The sequence below is a fragment of the Rhinoraja longicauda genome, chromosome 32 (genome assembly GCF_053455715.1).
Source record: "Rhinoraja longicauda isolate Sanriku21f chromosome 32, sRhiLon1.1, whole genome shotgun sequence".
Taxonomy (NCBI): domain Eukaryota; kingdom Metazoa; phylum Chordata; class Chondrichthyes; order Rajiformes; family Arhynchobatidae; genus Rhinoraja; species Rhinoraja longicauda.
The window spans coordinates 28,189,471-28,209,160 of NC_135984.1; the positions used below are offsets into that span (position 1 = coordinate 28,189,471).

A 19,690-nucleotide genomic window follows, 5' to 3' on the forward strand; every position below is an offset into this window, starting at 1 on the left:
CACAACGGCCCTGCGGGCAGCGAGGCGAGGACCACCGGGCGTGGCAGGGGCCCGGCGAGCCACGAGGCGAGTCCCGGCGAGCAGTGAGGCCCAGCGGGCGGTGAGGCGAGGCCCACCAAGCCGAGGTGAGGCCCGCTGAGCGGAGAGGCCTGGCGCATGGCGAGGCGTTGCGAGGCCCGGCGAGGTGCGTTGAGGCCCGGCCAGCTTCGAGGCTCGGCCCAGCGAGCGTAGCGGCGAGGAGAGGCCCGGTGAACAGCAAGGCCCGGCCTGGATTGGCGACGCTGGGCGAGCGGCGAGGCCAGGCAAGAGGTGCGGTGAGGCGGGGTGGGGCGAGCGGTGGGGCAATTGTCAAGGCGTGTGTTTTGCAGAAAAATGTGAGGCGAAACCGGAATGGCGGAAATGAAATAAGAAGGCGGAAGCTTTCTGCCAAATTCGGAAAGGTTCGGAGGTCTGCATGACCTCGGAAGTCTTCCTCCCTCTTGGCATGATGTTAAAAAGAGATAGGTTTTGATCAGGTGAAGGGAGGGGGGATAAAGGGGGTGGAGGGGGGAGGGAGTGCATGAGTGGGGAGGGGGGGGGGATAAAGTTGGTGGAGGGGGAATGTAGTGGGTGAGTGCGGTTCTTTAAAACAACCTTAACTCAATTTCAGTTAATGCAGGGGAGGTTCGGGGGAGTTTTTAAGGGGGGCTATCTTTAGCAGCTCAGCAGCAAATAAAATCTTTATACAAAAACTCTTGTTTGTTTGTTCCTGAACTACACGACAGCGAGACAATTTTAGGTTCACCTTACCGTCGTCCCGTGGTCTTATCGGAAGAAGTTTCATTGAAATAGGTGTTATATTTTTTTAAGTTATTCACATTTTAAAGAGGAGAGGGGGGGGGGGGGGGGAGGGGAGGAGAGTGTAAGAAAATAACTGCAGATGCTGGTACAAATCAAAGGTATTTATTCACAAAATGCTGGAGTAACTCAGCAGGTCAGGCAGCATCTCAGGAGAGAAGGAATGGGTGACGTTTCGGGTCGAGACCCTTCTTCAGACTGATGTCAGGGGAGCGGGACAAAGGGGGGGAGGAGAGGAGAGGTGGGGAGAGGAGAGGGGGGAGAGGAGAGGGGGGAGAGGAGGGGGGGAGAGGAGGGTGGAGAGGAGAGGGGGAGAGGAGAGGGGAGGGGAGAGGGGGGAGAGGAGAGGGGGAGGGGAGAGGGGGGAGAGGAGAAGGGGAGGGGAGAGGGGGGAGGGGAGAGGGGGAGAGGAGAGGGGTAGAGGGGGGGAGGAGAGGGGGGAGGAGAGGGGGGAGCGGAGAGGGGGAGAGGAGAGTGGGGGAGAGGAGAGGGGGAGGGGAGGGGAGAGGGGGAGGGGGAGAGGAGAGGGGGGAGGGAGGGGAGAGGAGAGGGGGAGGGAGGGGAGAGGAGAGGGGGAGGGAGGAGAGGGGGAGGGGAGGGGGGAGAGGAGAGGGGGAGAGGAGAGGGGGAGGGGAGAGGGGGAGAGGAGAGGGGGAGGGGAGAGTGGGGGAGAGGAGAGGGGAGAGGGGGGAGGGGGAGAGGAGAGGGGGGAGGGAGGGGAGAGGAGAGGGGGAGGGAGGGGAGAGGGAGGAGAGGGGGAGGGGGAGGGAGGAGAGGGGGAGGGGGAGGGAGGAGAGGGGGAGGGAGGGGAGAGGAGAGGGGGAGGGAGGGAGGGGAGGGGAGAGGGGAGGGAGGGAGGGAGGGGATGGAGGGGACGGGAGAGGAGAGGGAGGGAACGGAGGGGAGGGGAGAGGAGGGGGGGTGGAGCGGAGGGGAGAGGAGAGGGAGGGTGGAGGGGAGGGGAGAGGAGAGGGGGTGGAGGGGAGGAGAGAGGAGAGGGGGTTGGAGGGGAGAGGGAGTGGAGAGGAGAGGGGGGAGGGAGGGGAGAGGATGGGGAGTGAGGGGAGAGGAGAGGGAGGGGAGAGGAAAAGGAGAGGGAGGGGAGAGGAGAGGGGGAGGGAGGGGAGATGAGAGGGGGAGGGAGGGGAGAGGGGAGGGGGAGGGAGGGGGGAGGGGAGGGGGAGGGAGAGAGAGGGAGGGAGGGAGGGAGGGGAGAGGAGAGGGGGAGGGAGGGGAGAGGAGAGGGGGGAGGGAGGGGAGAGGAGAGGGGGAGGGAGGGGAGAGGGGAGAGGGAGGGGAGAGGGAAGGGAGAGGGGGATAGGAGAGGAGAGAGGGAGGGGAGGGAGGGGAAAGGAGAGGGGGGAGGGGAGAGGAGGGGCGAGGGAGAGGAGAGGGGGGAGGGGAGGGGGTGGAGGGGAGGAGAGAGGAGAGGGGGTTGGAGGGGAGAGGGAGTGGAGAGGAGAGGGGGGAGGGAGGGGAGAGGATGGGGAGTGAGGGGAGAGGAGAGGGAGGGGAGAGGAAAAGGAGAGGGAGGGGAGAGGAGAGGGGGAGGGAGGGGAGATGAGAGGGGGAGGGAGGGGAGAGGGGAGGGGGAGGGAGGGGGGAGGGGAGGGGGAGGGAGAGAGAGGGAGGGAGGGAGGGAGGGGAGAGGAGAGGGGGAGGGAGGGGAGAGGAGAGGGGGGAGGGAGGGGAGAGGGGAGGGGGAGGGAGGGGAGAGGAGAGGGGAGAGGGAGGGGAGAGGGAAGGGAGAGGGGGATAGGAGAGGAGAGAGGGAGGGGAGGGAGGGGAAAGGAGAGGGGGGAGGGGAGAGGAGGGGCGAGGGAGAGGAGAGGGGGGAGGGGATAGGGGGGAGGGGAGAGGATGGAGGGAGAGGAGTGAGGGAGGGGAGAGGATGGAGGGGAGGGGAGAGGAGTGGGGGGGTGGAGGAGTGGGGGGGGTGGAGGGGAGGGGAGAGGAGAGGGGGTGGAGGGGAGGAGAGGGGGAGGGTGGGCAGAGGAGAGGGGGAGGGAGGGGAGAGGGAGGGGAAGGGGAGAGGAGAGGGAGGGGAAGGGGAGAGGAGAGGGGGAGGGAGGGGAGAGGAGAGGTGGAGGGAGGGGAGAGGAGGAGGAAGGGGAGAGGGGGGAGGGAGGGGAGAGGGGGGAGGGAAGGGAGAGGGGGGAGGGAGGGGAGAGGGGGGAGGGAGGGGAGAGGGAGGGGAGAGGGGGGAGGGAGGGGAGAGGGGAGAGGGGGAGGGAGGGGAGAGGGGAGAGGGGGGAGGGAGGGGAGAGGGGGGAGGCAGGGGAGAGGGGGGAGGGAGGGGAGAGGGGGAAGGGATGGAGGAGGGAGGGGGAGTGAGGGCAGGAGGGAGGGAGGGGAGGAGGGAGGAGGGGAGGGAGGAGAGGAGAGGGGAGGGAGGGGACAGGAGAGGAGGGGATGGAGGGGAGAGGAGAGGGGGGAACGGAGGGGAGAGGGGGAGGGTAGAGGGGGGAAAGGAGAGAGGGGAGAGGGTGGAAAGGAGAGGGGGGAGAGGAGGGAGGGGAGAGGAAAGGGGGAGGGAGGGGAGAGGGGGTGGAGGGGAGAGGAAAGGAGGGAGGGAGGGGAGAGGAGAGGGGGAGGGAGGGGAGAGGAGAGGGGGAGGGCGGGGAGAGGAGGGAGGGAGGGGAGAGGGGGGAGAGGAGAGGGGGGGTGAGGAGGGGGGAGAGGAGGGGGGGAGAGGAGGGGGGGAGAGGAGGGGGGAGAGGAGGGGGGAGAGGAGGGGGGGAGAGGAGGGGGGGAGAGGAGGGGGAGAGGAGGGGGGGAGAGGAGGGGGGGAGAGGAGGGGGAGAGGAGAGGGGGGAGAGGAGAGGGGGAGAGGAGAGGGGGAGGGTGTGGAGAGGAGAGGGGGAGGGAGGGGAGAGGAGGGAGGGAGGGGAGAGGAGAGGGGGAGGGAGAGAGGGGAGATGGGGAGGGAGGGAGGGGAGAGGAGATGGGGAGGGAGGGAGGGGAGAGGAGATGGGGAGGGAGGGAGGGGAGAGGAGAGGGGGGAGGGAGGGGAGAGGAGAGGGGGAGGGAGAGGAGAGGGGGAGGGATAGGAGAGGGGGAGGGAGAGGAGAGGAGAGGGGGAGGGAGGGGAGAGCGGGAAGGGATGGAGGAGGGAAGGGGAGTGAGGGGAGGAGGGAGGGAGGAGAGGAGAGGGGGAGGGAGGGGACAGGAGAGGAGGGGATGGAGGGAAGAGGGGGAGAGAGGGAGGGGAGAGGGGAGAGGGGGGAAAGGATGGGGAGTGAGGGGAGAGGAGAGAGAGGGGAGAGGAGAGAGAGGGGAGAGGAGAGGGGAGAGGAGAGGGGGGAGGAAGGGAGGAGTGAGGGGGAGGGAGGGAGCGGAGAAGGGGAGGGAGGGAGGGGAGAGGAGTGGGGGGAGGGAGGGATGGGAGAGGAGAGGGGGGATGGAGGGGAGAGGAGGAGGGAGAGGGGGAGGGAGAGAGGGGAGAGGAGATGGGGAGGGAGGGGAGAGGAGAGGGGGAGGGAGGGGAGAGGGGGGAGGGGAGGGGAGAGGAGAGGGGGGAGGGAGGGGAGAGGAGTGAGGGAGGGGAGAGGATGGAGGGGAGGGGAGAGGGGAAGGGGGGGAGATGAGAGGGGGGTGGAGGGGAGGGGAGAGGAAAGGAGGGAGGGAGGGGAGAGGAGAGGGGGAGGATGTGGAGAGGAGAGGGGGGAGGGAGGGGAGAGGAGGGAGGGGAGAGGAGGGAGGGAGGGGAGAGGAGGGAGGGAGGGGAGAGGAGGGAGGGAGGGGAGAGGAGAAGGGGGGAGAGGAGGGGGAGAGGAGAGGGGGAGGGGAGAGGGGGAGAGGAGTGAGGGAAGGGAGAGGATGGAGGGGAGGGGAGAGGGGAAGGGGGGAGAGGAGAGGGGGTGGAGGGGAGGGGAGAGGAGAGGGGGAGGGAGGGGAAAGGATGGGGAGTGAGGGGAGAGGAGAGGGGGAGGAGTGAGGGGGAGGGAGGGAGGGTAGAGGAGAGGGGGAGGGAGGGGAGAGGAGAGAGGGAGGGTGGGGAGAGGAGAGGGGGTAGGGAGGGGAGAGGAGTGAGGGAAGGGAGATGATGGAGGGGAGGGGAGAGGGGAAGGGGGGGAGGGGAGAAGGGAAGGGGAGAGGAGAGGGGGGTGGAGGGGAGGGGAGAGGAAAGGAGGGAGGGAGGGGAGAGGAGAGGGGGAGGGTGTGGAGAGGAGAGGGGGAGGGAGGGGAGAGGAGGGAGGGTGGGGAGAGGAGAGGGGGAGGGAGAGAGGGATGGGGAGGGAGAGAGGGATGGGGAGGGAGGGGAGAGGAGAGGGGGGAGGGAGGGGAGAGGAGAGGGGGGAGGGAGGGGAGAGGGGGAGGGAGAGGAGAGGGGAGGGAGGGGAGAGAGGGGGAGGGAGAGGAGAGGGGGAGAGGAGAGGGGGAGGGGAGAGGGGGAGGCGAGAGGTGGAGGGGAGAGGGTGGGGAGGGGGTGAGGGGTGAGGGAGGGAAGAGGATGGAGGGTAGAGGAGAGGGGGGTGGAGATGGAGGGAGAGGGGGGATCGAGGGGAGGGGAGAGGAGAGGGGGGCTGGAGGGGAGAGGAGAGGGGGGTGGAGGGGAGGTGATGATGGAGGGGTGGGGAGAGGACAGGGGGGATGGGGGGGAGGAGAGGGGGGCGAGGAGGGGCTGGGGAAGAGGAGCGGGGGGAGCGGAATGGAGTCGGGCGCTGCACGAATGCGGGAGGGGTTTGGGCCCATGCTTGGTCTAATTAGTCTGACCTTTAACTGCTCGGCGGTGGATCCGGGGCTGAGCGGTGAAGGAGACGCCCGTGGCTGAGAGCGGCAGCAGCAGCGGTGATGCTGAGCGGGAGCTTAAGGCTCGTCGGCGACGGCAGCGATGGAAACGACCGCGGTTTAGAGCGACCGCGGTTTAGAGCGGCAGCGGTGCCATGATGGAGACGCCTGGTGTTTCGAGCGGGAAGGAGAAGCAGCGGCGACGGCGCGATGGATCAGCGGGGCTCTGGGACCTAGCAGTGATGGAGTCCCCCGTGGTTTGGAGCGGCGTCAGCGGTGATGGCGGAGCGGCGGCCATGATGGAGACGCCCGGGATTTGGAGCGGCACGGTGACGCTCCCTCCACTTGGGCCACGGAACCAAATGTGCGTCTGGCGGGAAGTGGGAGCTGAACGAAAGTGAACGCACGCGCAGTCAGCCGGCGGCCATCTTACGTAGGTGTAGGCGCTGCTCTGGCAGCCTTTTTCTTACGTGAGAACTGGCGCCGACTGCGCATGCCATGTTTTAAAAAACTTTAAAATGTGAATAACTTTAAAAATATAACACCAATTTCAATAAAACGACCATTTTTACCATTAAAGTGAATAAGGTGGGCCTAAAAATGTCGCGCTATCTTGTACAGTTTGGCTGAAGTTCAGTCACAAACAAACAAACAAATGAGAGTTTTAGTATATAGATTTGAAAGGTCATCCAATTTCCCTTATCCTTATCCCATCAACTGGCCTTTAAAGGTTAAAGGAGTGTCTCACTAATTTGAATGAGTTTTTTTTAAAGGTGGCAAAGATTGATGAGGGAGGTCAGTGATGTGGTCTCGATGGACTTTAGTCAGGCTTTTGAAAAGGTAGACTGATCCAGGAGATTAAAATATACACATTCCCTGACACCCTTACTAATCAAGAATCTGTCAATCTGCGCCTTAAAAATATCCATTGACTTGGCCTCCACAGTCGTCTGTGGCAATGAATTCCACACTTACCCACCCTCTGACTAAAGAAATTCCTTCTCATCTCCTCTCGAAAGGTATGTCATTTTATTCTGAGGCTGGCCTCTGGTCCTAGTCTCTCCCACTCGTGGAAACATACTCTCCATATCCACTCTATCCAGGTCTTTCACTATTCGATAAGTTTTAATGAGTTCCCCCCTCATCCTTCTAAACTCAAGCAAGTACAGGCATTGTACCATCAAACACGCATCATATGTTAACCCAATCATTCCTGGGATCATTCTTGTAAACCTCCTCTGGATCCTCTCGAATGCCTGTACATTCTTCCTCAGATATGGGGCCCGAAACTGCTCACATGAGCAATGAAAATGGAGGGATATGGAATATGTGCAGGCAGATAAGAATTGGTCTTGACATCATGTTCAGCACAGGCATTTGGATCAAAAGGGCCTATTCTTGTGCTGTACTCTTCTACGCACTATGTTCAATGAATAACCAAGCAAGTACAGAGCAAGGACAAAGATCTTGTTCCTCCTATTTATCTACCTTTCTGAAAAAAACAGCATTAAATAGATTACCATAGTTTTAAATTGCTTTCTAATTTAGCACAAATCAATCCAACAAATAAAATTGTTATTATAGATCCTTCTTTGGTAGAGTACTTACTCTTTGTCACGGTTTTGATACTGGTCATGGGTGTAGCTTAGCGGAAGGCAAGCCTCCACATTGTCTTTCTGCAACAACAAAAAAGCACCACAGAATGAATGAACTACAATAGAAAGCAATTGAAAAGAAAATTATTGTAAATTCAGAAAACGTTAAAAAATAATTCAAATTTGTTCTTTCAGTCCATCACAGCTGTTCACTATTCAGAATTCTCACATTGTTCCCTCTTGCTCTTTCCAAATTTAATGGGTGAGCCTTTTGGGACCAGTGAGCAGAATTCTATTAGCTTTAAAATAGTTATGGACAATGTCCTGACTGACCCGCAGGCTAAAGTTCTAAATTGCAGCAAGACCAATTGGAATGATTGGAGTAGACTGTAAATAAAAGGATGTTCGGAAAATGGGAATCTTTTAAAAGTGAAACTAAGAGAGTTCAAAGTATGCATGTTGCTGTTGGACAAGGCAGGTTGAACCTGAGATGATGAGGGAAATTAAGGATTTGGTCAGGAAAAAGGTGGCCTGGATTAAGTATAAGCAGCTGGGATCAAGTGTATCCCTGGGTCATTGAGAAGCATACTTATGAGTTGTGAAATGAATCAGAAAGGCAGAGATTCCCTTATCATGTAGCAATACACTGTAAATGGATCGATTATAATCATGTATTGTCTTTCTGCTGACTGGTTAGCACGCAACAAAAGCTTTCCACAGTATCTCAGCTTTCTAGTACATATTTAACAAATTGAACCCCGACCAACGCTTTACTCTATGGGTGGTCCAGTCATTAAGGGATGAAATCTCCCGTGATCTCCCGCTATCAGCAATCTCCCTGCACATCTGCTCCTCTAATCCCCGTTGACTATTGGGAGGCCTAGTTTATGTCCCATGTAAGTGATCATTCCCGTACAGTTTCTAAGTTCTACACATATAGTCTCACTGGACAATCCCCCAAGAGTGTTCAGTCTGAGCACTACAACCACCCTCCTCTCTTATCTGTCTGCAGCATCTATACTACGGAACATTGAGCTGTCAGTCCTGCCCTTCTCTAGGCTGTTTCTGTTATGACTCTACATCCCAGGACCAAGCTAATCCGTGCCCTGAGTGAGTATGATGAAGTGGAGCTAAAAAAGCAAGGCATTAAATATTCCCAAATACAAAAGGTAAGAAAAGAGAAGGGGTCAGCAAAACTCAATGAGAACGTTACAATGTTGGAGAGAGAAGATGGTGCACGAGTTAAAAATCGAATCTGTTTGGTTAGTGACAAGAAATAGCAGAAGAAACATCATAATTATGGCTGTATTCTGTAGATCACCAACAGGTAGGCGCAATATTGAGGAGCAAATGTATGTTTACAGAGAAAAATTAAAATTAAAGATTAGTTATCGTGGGAAACTTCAGTTATCACGACGTAAAATGAATGGTAATAGTGTTAAGGGCAGAAAGGGTGAAGAGATCTCTGGGCGGCACAATAGAACTTCTGCCTCAGTGGCAATAATGCGAGTTCAACCCTGATAACTGTGGTGTCTGTGTGGAAGTTACACATGACTGCATGGGTTTCCCCTGGGTGTTCTGGTTTTCCTTTGCATCAAAGAAAGGCAGATTGTTTGGTTAATTGGCCACTATAAATTACCCGACTGTATAGGCAAATAGCACAATTAGGGCGATAGCTGATGGCAGTCAAGAATCAAGAGTGTTTTATTATTATATGTCCCAGAAAGAACAATGAAATTCTTACTTGTTGCAGCACAACAGAATATGTAACATAGTACACTGTAAACAATATAAATGAGAGGAAAAAAGTTCAGTGTGTATATATGCACACTCACAAGTACACACACACTCAAAAAACAAACAATAGTAGTGCAATAATAATAATAATCCATAGTTCAGAGCTTATTTGAGGTTGTAGTGTTTAATAGCCTGATGGCTGTAGGGAAGAAGCTGTTCCTGAACCTGGACTTTACCGTTTTCAGGCTACTGAACCTTCTTCCCGATGGCAGAGGTAAAGTGAGTGTGTGGCCAGAGTGGTGTGGGTCAGTGAGTGTGTGGCCAGGGTGGTGTGGGTCTCTGATGATGCTGGCTGCCTTTTTGGGGCAGCGACTCCAGTAAATCCCTTTGATGGTGGGGAGGCCAGAGCTGGTGATGGACTGGGCAGTGCTCATCACTTTTTGCAGTCTTTTCTGCACCTGGACATTCAAGTTGCCGAACCAGGCCATGATGCAACCAGTCAACATGGTCTCTACTGTGCACCTGTAGAAGTTCAAGGGAATCCTCTTTGACATACCGAATCTCCGTAATCTTCTCAGGAAGTACTTGATGTGCTTTATTTATAATTGTATCAGTTTGCTGGGTGCAGGAAAGATCTTCGGAAATATGCACGCCCAGGAATTTGAAGTTTTTGACTCTCTCCACTAGTAAACAGGATTGCGAGTCCTTATCCTTCCTCTTCCAAAGTCCACAATCAGTTCATTAGTTTTACTGATACTGAGAGCCAGGTTGTTGTGCTGGCACCATTTGGTCAATCGGTCGATCTCACTTCTATGCTCTGACTCATCACCATCTGTAATTCGTCCAACGGTGATGTTGTTGGCGAACATGAAGATGAGGTTCGCACTATGTCCGCCTACACAGTCATGAGTATAGAGCAGGGGGCTGAGCAAGCAGCCTTGAGGTGCTCCCGTACTGATTGTTAATGAGGAAGAAGTATTTCTGCCAATTCGAACAGACTGTGGTCTGTGTATGAGAAAGTCAAGGATCCAATTGCAGAGGGTTGCGCAAAGATAATACAGATGTGGGGATAATACAGAAAATGAGTGGAGCAGAGAATGGCTGTGAGCTTGCATAGAGTAAATGGGCCAATTGGCCCCTTCTCTGCCGTAAGGAAATCTGGAAAATTTGTTGGATCATTTTTCTAGAACAATGTTATTGGTCAAATAAGAACCGACGTCACCCACGCCAGACTCCTAATATTGACGATAGCTCTGCCTTCAACACGATAATCCCGAGCAAACTCATCTCAGAATCCTGGACCTAGGTGTTAGCACTTCCTCTGTCGCTGAATCCTTCATTGTCTGACCCATAGAGTTTCATCCGAGAATGCATGTTGCACTTTTAGAGTGGGTGAAAGTGTACTGTTAATGGCAAGACCCTCAACAACATTGATGTGTAGAGGGATCTTGGGTCCCTGAAAGTGGCAACGCAAGTAGATAAAAGTAGTAAAGAAGGCGTGTGGTATGCTTGCTTTCATCAGACAGGACATTAAATGAAAGAGTCAGGAATTACATTGCAGCTTGATGAAACTTTAATATGGCTACATTTGGAGTGTTGCAGCAGTCACGGCCGCCCCATTACAGGAAGGATGTAGAGGCCTTTCACAAACTCAAAATATCCCTAAATCATTGAAGTACATTCTGAAGTGTGGTCATGACATAATGTACTAAAACTGTTAGACGGGTTCATGGATAGTCATAGTCAATTTTATTTGTCACATACACATATGTGCAGTGAAATGAAAGATTACCCACAGTCCAACAATGATAGCAATAAAAATAAGCAATAACACACACAATCATAAACCAACACCAAACAAAAAGAAACATCCATCACAGTGAGTCTCCTCCAGTCCCCTCCTCACTGTGATGGAAGGCCAGAATGTCTTTTCTTTTCCCCTGCCGTCTTCTCCCGCGGTCAGGCTGTTGAAGTTGCCACGTTCCAGGCCGCGCCGGACGGTGAAAGGTCCGCAGCGGGCCGACCCAAGCCCCGCGACTCCGGGCGGGCGAAGACGCCACCGCTGCACGTCGGGCGGTCGGGGCTCCCAAATTGAAGTCCCCGCTGGGCAGAGAAAATCCCGCGGCCTATTTCAGGCCGCGACAGAGGGTGAAAGGTCCGCGGCGGGCCGACCCAAGCCCCGCGATTCGGGGCGGGCGAAGACGCTGCCGCTGCCGGAGCTCCCGATGTTGGCACCCACCCAGGGGGCTGCGAGCTTCCGATATCCACGCGGCCCACGGCCGAAGAAGCCTCCGAAGGCGAGTCGCAGCCGCACTCGCAGCGCCACCACAGCCTCCGAAGGCAGCCAGCTCCGCAGATGGTAAGTCTGGTCCGCAGGATATGGACCAAATGCGGGCAGAAGGAGCTGGTGTAGCTTGGACATGTTGGCTGGTGGGGCCGAAGGGCCCGTTCCACACTGTATCACTCTATGACTGTTTCATGGTCCTGCTTTTTGTTCATGTTACTGAAAATAATGTCATCAGATCTCTTGCATTCACATGGGGAAAGAGGGGTCTCAAGTTAATTTCATTCAAAACTGGCGACATTTGACAATATAGCACCCTCTCCCACGACGGCAGAGATTTATACAGACAGATCTTTGGAACGGAATTGAGACTGAAAACCTCTGACTAAAAGGCAAGGTGCTTGCAACTGAATCACAGCTAACATTCAATCAGACCTCAGTGCTGAGATGTAGAACATACATGTGGGCCTGGAGAATCCTTGCAGATATCTACATCATAAAATGCTGGAGTAACTAACCGGGTCAGGCAGCATCTCAGGAGAGAAGGAATGGGTGACGTTTCGGGTCGAGACCCTTCCTCAGACCCGAAACGTTATCCATTCCTTCTCTCCTGAGATGCTGCCTGACCCGCTGAGTTACTCTAACATTTTGTGATACCTTCGATTTGTACCAGCATCTGCAATTATTTTCCTATACATATCTTCATAACTTGCCAAAGGACAACTGGTCATCAACACCAGAGAAGTATTCATGTTTTAATAAGATAGTGGCTTGGGACATTCTTCTACACTAAAGCCCTGCATTAGTCCAGTTTGTTGCCCAAAACCACCTGACCACAGATGCTAGTCCTACCAAATAATGAGCTTTGTCCAGGGATGAATCTCAGCATCGGGGCATGGGGCTGTTCCCCATATTTCTCCCATATCTTTCTCCAATACTTACCCTGGACCAGAAGATATTGACTACTATGACAAAATGAGACACAAGTGTCAGAAATCGTGCTGGTATTAGGCTGGTAGGCATTGGCATCTTCAATTCTTACTCTGCGCTCAAGTTCTATCTGCAAAAACAAAGAAGAATCTTTTAAAAGCCAAGACATTTATTTCTCTCGCCTCTACCCAAATGTTGAAATCAGTATTATTCTATAACTAATTTCAGGGAGAATGCATGTGAAATAAAGTAATCGAGTGACACAGTGTGGAAACAGGCCCTTCGGCTCAACTTGTCCACACCAGCCAACATGTCCCAGCTACACTAGTCCCACCTGCCCGCATTTGGTCCATATCCATCCAAATCTGTGCTATCCCTGTACCTATCCAACTGTTTCTTAAATGTAGGGATAGTCTCTGGCTCAATTACCTCATTGGGCAGCTTGTTCCATACATCCACCACACTTTGTGAAAAAGTTACCCCTCAGATTCCCCATAACCTTAAACCTATGTCCTCTGTTTCTCGATTCCCCTACTCTGGGCAAGACTTTGTGCATCTACCCGATCTATTCCTCTCACGATTCTATACACCTCTATAAGATCCCCCCTTCATCCTCCTGCGCTCCAGGGAATAGTTCCAGCCTACTCAGAGGTCGAGTCCTGGCAACATACTCATAAATCTTCTCTGCTTGACAACATCTTTCCAGCTTGACAACATCTTTGCCCAGAATTGAAGACAAATAGAAACAGAAAATACAATAAATATCTTGCAGTTTATGCAGCATTTGTGAACAAACTACAGAATCTCTTCTCACCGATGGCATCAAAAATTAACCACTTCCAACAATTTTTTTGTCTTTAAATTCTATTTTCTACCATCAGTAACCTTTTTTTTTTGGAAACCAGAGGTACAAAAACAACATTTAAAATACATTTGGATAGTTATATGGATAGGAAAGGTTTACAGGGATATAGGCCAAATGCGGGCATCCTTGTCGGCATGGATGAGTTGTCCTGTGCCGTACGATTCTATGAAACAAATACATGCAAAGCGAGGGTGTAACTTTTTTGTCTCCTTTTTCTTAATGCCATGAAGATCAGAGGCCTAGTTCCTGTGTTCTGTTTGTCACAACCTAGACCCCTCCTTTAAACCTGTCTCGGCAGGTTTAAAGGATTTCTACCCACAGAAACCCTGCTCTGCATTTCCCAAGGCACTTTTTAGTGACCATGGCTTCCAAGATACTTTTTAAATTATCAGGCCTGTCTCATCTAATCATTGCCTTGCATCCCCTTCCTCTTACCCCCCAAGGCAATCCTTCCTCTTCCCTGTCCAGAGTCAGGGTTTCACCATGAAATGTCATTCTCCTTTTCCCTCCAAGGATGCTACTCGAACCACTGAGTGGTCTTCTCCCAGTATTCTGTTCTTCTTCTCCCAGTATTCTGTTCTCCATTCTTTCCTTAGAACCAAAAATCCTCATTCCTGCTAACCGTCCAACTAATCTACTCTGCACCCTCCAGAACCTACCTGAAGTGTGTTGACCAGAACTAAATTGTATATTGCAGTTGCAGCCTAACCAGTACTTTGTGCAGGTTGATATTATGTCCCTGATTGTGTAGCCCGTGCCTCTGTGAATCCCAGGATCCCGTATATTTTACTATCATAAAGCCGCCTGCGGAAGTGGCGGCGCCTAACGGCTGTGGCTCGCTAGCAGTCTGTTCGTCTTTTTTCCTTTTTTTTTTGTTGTGTGTCGGTTTTGGGATGTTTTTTTTTTTTTTTTGGTTGTGTATGTGTGGGGGGTGGTGGTGTGGGTGGGGGGGTGGTGGTGTGGGTGGGGTAAACCTTTCTATTTTAGGTCTCTTCCTCACGGCGCGGGGCCTTCCATCGCCCGGTGCGGCTCGGCCGCGGGGCCTTCCATCAACCGGTGCGGCTCGGCCGCGGGACTTAACATCGCCCGGCGCGGCTCGGCCGCTGGACTTAACAGTGCCCGGTGCGGCTTGGCCGCGGGGCCTTCCATCGCCCGGTGCGGCTCGGCCGCGGGGCCTAACATCGCTGGTGCGGCTCGGCCGCTGGACTTAACAGTGCCCGGTGCGGCTCGGCCGCGGGGCCTAACATCGCTGGTGCGGCTCGGCCGCTGGACTTAACAGTGCCCGGGCCGCGGGGCTTAACATCGCCCGGCGCGGCTCGGCCGCGGGACTTTTCATCGCTGGTGCGGCTCGGCCGCTGGACTTAACAGTGCCCGGGCCGCGGGGCCTTCCATCGCCCGGTGCGGCTCGGCCGCGGGGCCTTCCATCAACCGGTGCGGCTCGGCCGCGGGACTTAACATCGCCCGGCGCGGCTCGGCCGCTGGACTTAACAGTGCCCGGTGCGGCTTGGCCGCGGGGCCTTCCATCGCCCGGTGCGGCTCGGCCGCGGGGCCTAACATCGCTGGTGCGGCTCGGCCGCTGGACTTAACAGTGCCCGGTGCGGCTCGGCCGCGGGGCCTAACATCGCTGGTGCGGCTCGGCCGCTGGACTTAACAGTGCCCGGGCCGCGGGGCCTAACATCGCCCGGCGCGGCTCGGCCGCGGGACTTTTCATCGCTGGTGCGGCTCGGCCGCTGGACTTAACAGTGCCCGGGCCGCGGGGCCTTCCATCGCCCGGTGCGGCTCGGCCGCGGGGCCTAACATCGCTCGGTGCGGCTCGGCCGTGGGACATAACTGCGCACGGCTCGGTCGCGGGGCCTTCCATCGCCCGGTTCGGCTGCGAGACGTCTCAGCGCCCGGTGCGACTCGGCCGCGGGGACTTCCATCCCCTTGCGGGGACTGTGCGGGTCGGTTGGGGACGAGCTGTCTGTCCGTGGGAGTGGGGAAGAGAGTGGAAGTTTTGTTGCCTCCATCACAGTGAGGGGGTGTTTGGAGTCACTGTGATGGACGTTTGTGTTGGGGTCATGTGTCTTGTGTTCTTTTTTGTGTGTGACTGCTATGTAGTTTCGTTCAGTACCTTGGTAACGAATGACAAATAAAGCTCTGTTGAACTGTTGAACTTATTTCCACATTAAAAACAAGCATATCCGTCCCTCTTCCTGCATTTCATTTAGCACTGCACTATTTTGTGTCTACTCTCTCTCTTTATTCCTTCCACTCAAGTGTTCTTCCAAATTTCTTTATTGATCTGGCACTTATCCATCACAGCTGGTCTGTCAATGTCTTCTTGCTGTTTTGCAGAATCCTCATCACTACTTATGACTCATGAAATGTGAGCAGGTTTTGTTTGAGTGATGTGTATTACTCAGCAGTTGTTTCCTAGCAATGTGCAAGCTTGTGCGAATATTCAATATTCAGGAAGGATAGACAGAAAGGAAAAGGAGGTGGGGTAGCGTTGCTGGTTAGAGAGGAGATTAACGCAATAGAAAGGAAGGACGTTAGCTTGGAGGATGTGGAATCGATATGGGTAGAGCTGCGAAACACTAAGGGGCAGAAAACGCTAGTGGGAGTTGTGTACAAGCCAGCTAACAGTAGTAATAGAGTTGGAGATGGCATCAAACAGGAAATTAGAAATGCGTGCAACAAAGGTAAAACAGTTATAATGGGTGACTTCAATCTACATATAGATTGGGTAAATCAAATTGGCAGAGGTGCTGAGGAAGAGGAGTTCTTGGAATGTATGCGGGATAGTTTTCTAAACCAACATGTAGAGGAACCAACGAGAGAGCAGGCTATTCTAGACTGGGTGTTGAGTAATGAGGAAGGGTTAGTTAGCAGTCTTGATGTGCATGGGCCCTTGGGCAAGAGTGACCATAATATGGTTGAGTTCTTCATTAGGATGGAGAGTGACATAGTTAATTCAGAAACAACGGTTCTCAACTTAAAGAAAGGTAACTTTGAGGGTATGAGACGTGAATTGGCCAAGATAGACTGGCAATTGATTCATAAAGGGTTGACGGTGGATATGCAATGGAAGGCATTTAAAGACCGTATGGATGAACTACAACAATTGTTCATCCCAGTTTGGCAAAAGAATAAATCAGGGAAGGTAGTGCATCCGTGGCTAACAAGGGAAATTAGGGATAGTATCAAAACAAAAGATGAAGCGTACAAATTAGCAAGAAAAAGCAGCCTACCAGAGGACTGCAGAGGAGGACAAAGGGCTTAATTAGGAAAGGGAAAATAGATTATGAAAGAAAACTGGCAGGGAACATAAAAACTGACTGCAAAAGCTTTTATAGATATGTGAAGAGAAAAAGATTAGTTAAAACAAATGTATGTCCCTTGCAGTCAGAAACAGGTGAATTGATCATGGGGAACAAGGACATGGCAGACCAATTGAATAACTACTTTGGTTCTGTCTTCACTAAGGAAGACATAAATAATCTGCCGGAAATAGCAGGGGACCGGGGGTCAAATGAGATGGAGGAACTGAGTGAAATCCAGGTTAGTCGGGAAGTGGTGTTAGGTAAATTGAATGGATTAAAGGTCGATAAATCCCCAGGGCCAGATAGGCTGCATCCCAGAGTGCTTAAGGAGGTAGCCCCAGAAAGAGTGGATGCATTAGTGATAATTTTTCAAAACTCTTTAGATTCTGGAGTAGTTCCTGAGGATTGGAGGGTAGCTAATGTAACCCCACTTTTCAAAGAGGGAGGGAGAGAGAAAATGGGGAATTACAGACCAGTTAGTCTAACATCGGTAGTGGGGAAAATGCTAGAATCAGTTATTAAAGATGGTTTAGCAGCACATTTGGAAAGTAGTGAAATCATTGGACAAAGTCAGCATGGATATGTGAAAGGTAAATCATGTCTGACGAATCTTATAGAATTTTTCGAGGATGTAACTAGTAGAGTGGATAAGGGAGAACCAGTGGATGTGTTATATCTGGACTTCCAGAAGGCTTTCGACAAGGTCCCACATAAGAGATTAGTATGCAAACTTAAAGCACACGGTATTGTGGGTTCAGTATTGATGTGGATAGAGAACTGGCTGGCAGACAGGAAGCAAAGAGTAGGAATAAACGGGTCCTTTTCAGAATGGCAGGCAGTGACTAGTGGGGTACCGCAAGGCTCAGTGCTGGGACCCCAGCTATTTACAATATATATTAATGATTTGGACGAGGAAATTGAATGCAACATCTCCAAGTTTGCGGATGACACGAAGCTGGGGGGCAGTGTTAGCTGTGAGGAGGATGCTAGGAGGCTGCAAGGTGACTTAGATAGGTTAGGTGAGTGGGCAAATGCTTGGTAGATGCAGTACAAGGTGGATAAATGTGAGGTTATCCACTTTGGTGGCAAGAACAGGAAAGCAGACTATTATCTGAATGGTGGCCGATTAGGAAAAGGGGAGATGCAACGAGACCTGGGTATCGTGGTACACCAGTCATTGAAAGTAGGCATGCAGGTGCAGCAGGCAGTGATGAAAGCGAATGGTATGTTGGCATTCATAGCGAGGGAATTTGAGTATAGGAGCAGGGAGGTTCTGCTGCAGTTGCACAGGGCATTGGTGAGACCACACCTGGAGTATTGCGTACAGTTTTGGTCTCCTAATCTGAGGAAAGACATTCTTGCCATAGAGGGAGTACAGAGAAGGTTCACCAGATTGATTCCTCGGATGGCAGGACTTTCATATGAAGAAAGACTGGATAGACTCGGCTTGTACTCGCTGGAATTTAGAAGATTGAGGGGGGATCTTATAGAAACTTACAACATTCTTAAGGGGTTGGACAGGCTAGATGCAGGAAGATTGTTCCCGATGTTGGGGAAGTCCAGAACAAGGGGTCACAGTTTTAGGACCGAGATGAGAACGGTTTTTTTCACACAGAGAAATCTGTGGAATTCTCTGCCACAGAGGGTAGTTGAGGCCAGTTCATTGGCTATATTTAAGAGAGAGTTAGATGTGGCCCTTGTGGCTAAAGGGATAGGGGGTATGGAGAGAAGGCAGGTACAGGATACTGAGTTGGATGATCAGCCATGATCATATTGAATGGCGGTGCAGGCTCGAAGGGCCGAATGGCCTACTCCTGCACCTATTTTCTATGTTTCTATGTGAGCCTTGGGCATGTGGTTTACTGCAGTGCTGTGTGAGGGAGAGGTTTTAGCATATAGATTGAAGTCATTAAGAAAATAACTGCAGATGCTGGTACAAATCGATTTATTCACAAAATGCTGGAGTAACTCAGCAGGTCAGGCAGCATCTCGGGAGAGAAGGAATGGGTGACGTTTCGGGTCGAGACCCTTCCTCAGTCTGAAGAAGGGTCTCGACCCGAAACGTCACCCATTCCTTATCTCCCGAGATGCTGCCTGACCTGCAGTTACTCCAGCATTTTGTGAATAAATCGAAGAGGAGTTATTGATGGACTGGTGATCGATGACAGCGATGTTGTGAATTCAGCAGTTGAAAAGGTTAGTAGTGGAACTATCTCAATCATAGAGATTTGATGATTACCATGACAACATAATTCAGAACTTCAGCCACATTGCCCTCAGAATTCACTTGTTGGCAACAAACCCCCGCGGCACTTCCTGCCTCTCCCTGCCTTTATAGAATGAAGGACCCCTGTTCCATGGGCATGAAAGCAGCTGATCCATTTCAACCCATCTGCAAGTCTGGACATCTACATTGCTGGTGAACAGGACTTCCTCATTTATGTCAAAAACAAAGAAACATTCACTTTATTTGTAACGCACATCTCTGTTGTGATGCTATGAAGCAGCCAGTAACTTAGTTATTGAGTCATGCAATACAAAAGGCCATTCGACCCACCATTCCCATACCAACACTCAGAATAATCTGCACTAATTGTTCCTACTAATGGAACTAATCCGTACTGATGGATCAGCTGCGGTGATGGTGTGACAGGAAGAGTGCTGAAGGAATGTGCAGACCAGCTATCTGAGGTCTTCACAAAAATCTTCAACCTGTCCCTATCAAAATCCATCATCCCTCCCTGCCTGAAGTCTGCCACAATCATCCCACTGCCGAAAAAGACTGTCATCAGCGGCCTTAACGACTACCGTCCAGTAGCACTCACACCGGTCATCACAAAGTGCTTCGAGAGGCTGGTCCTGCAGCACATCAAAGCCAGCCTCCCACCCACCTTCGACCCATACCAGTTTGCCTACAGAGCAAATAGGTCTACAGAGGATGCCATCGCCACTGCTCTTCACACTGCACTGACCCACCTTAGGATCATCGGCTGCTCACTGCCCTCTCTGGAGAACCTGTTCAGCCTACGCTGCCTCAGCAGAGCAGACAAAATAATAAAAGGCTCATCCCACCCTGGCCACCATCTGTTTGATCTTCTGCCCTCTTCTGCCCTCTGGTCGACGTTTCAGGTCGATCAAATCACGCACAAACAGACTCAAGAACAGTTTTTACCCCAGAGCCATACGTGAACTGAACACTGTCAAACACTGATACGCACTGTTACACTGACTTTCGGCACTAGGTTACACTTTTTAAACTGCACTACAATGTGATCCATATTCATTCCTGTATTTTTTTAAAAAAATTATTTATCAACTTCTCACTTGTTTGTTACATTTTGTATTTGCATTTATTGTATATATGTTTTATTTCTCGTGTGTTATGCATTGTCAGGATTGCTATTTT

At 52.7% G+C, this 19,690-nt stretch overlaps 1 protein-coding gene across 4 annotated transcripts in view; it reads right to left on the minus strand.

The window, feature by feature from the left end:
- LOC144608710 (transmembrane protein 107-like) overlaps positions 1–19,690 on the minus strand; it is a 53,565-nt gene that overhangs the window by 28,341 nt on the left and 5,534 nt on the right. For all 4 annotated transcript variants that reach the window (XM_078426733.1, XM_078426731.1, XM_078426732.1 and 1 more), the window contains exons 2-3: positions 12,127–12,244; positions 7,177–7,244 (exon numbers count right to left, since the gene is read on the minus strand). In XM_078426733.1, coding sequence (XP_078282859.1) covers positions 7,177–7,244; positions 12,127–12,213 — 155 coding nt within the window. In that variant the 5' untranslated portion in view covers positions 12,214–12,244. The remainder of the gene's footprint in view (positions 1–7,176; positions 7,245–12,126; positions 12,245–19,690) is intronic.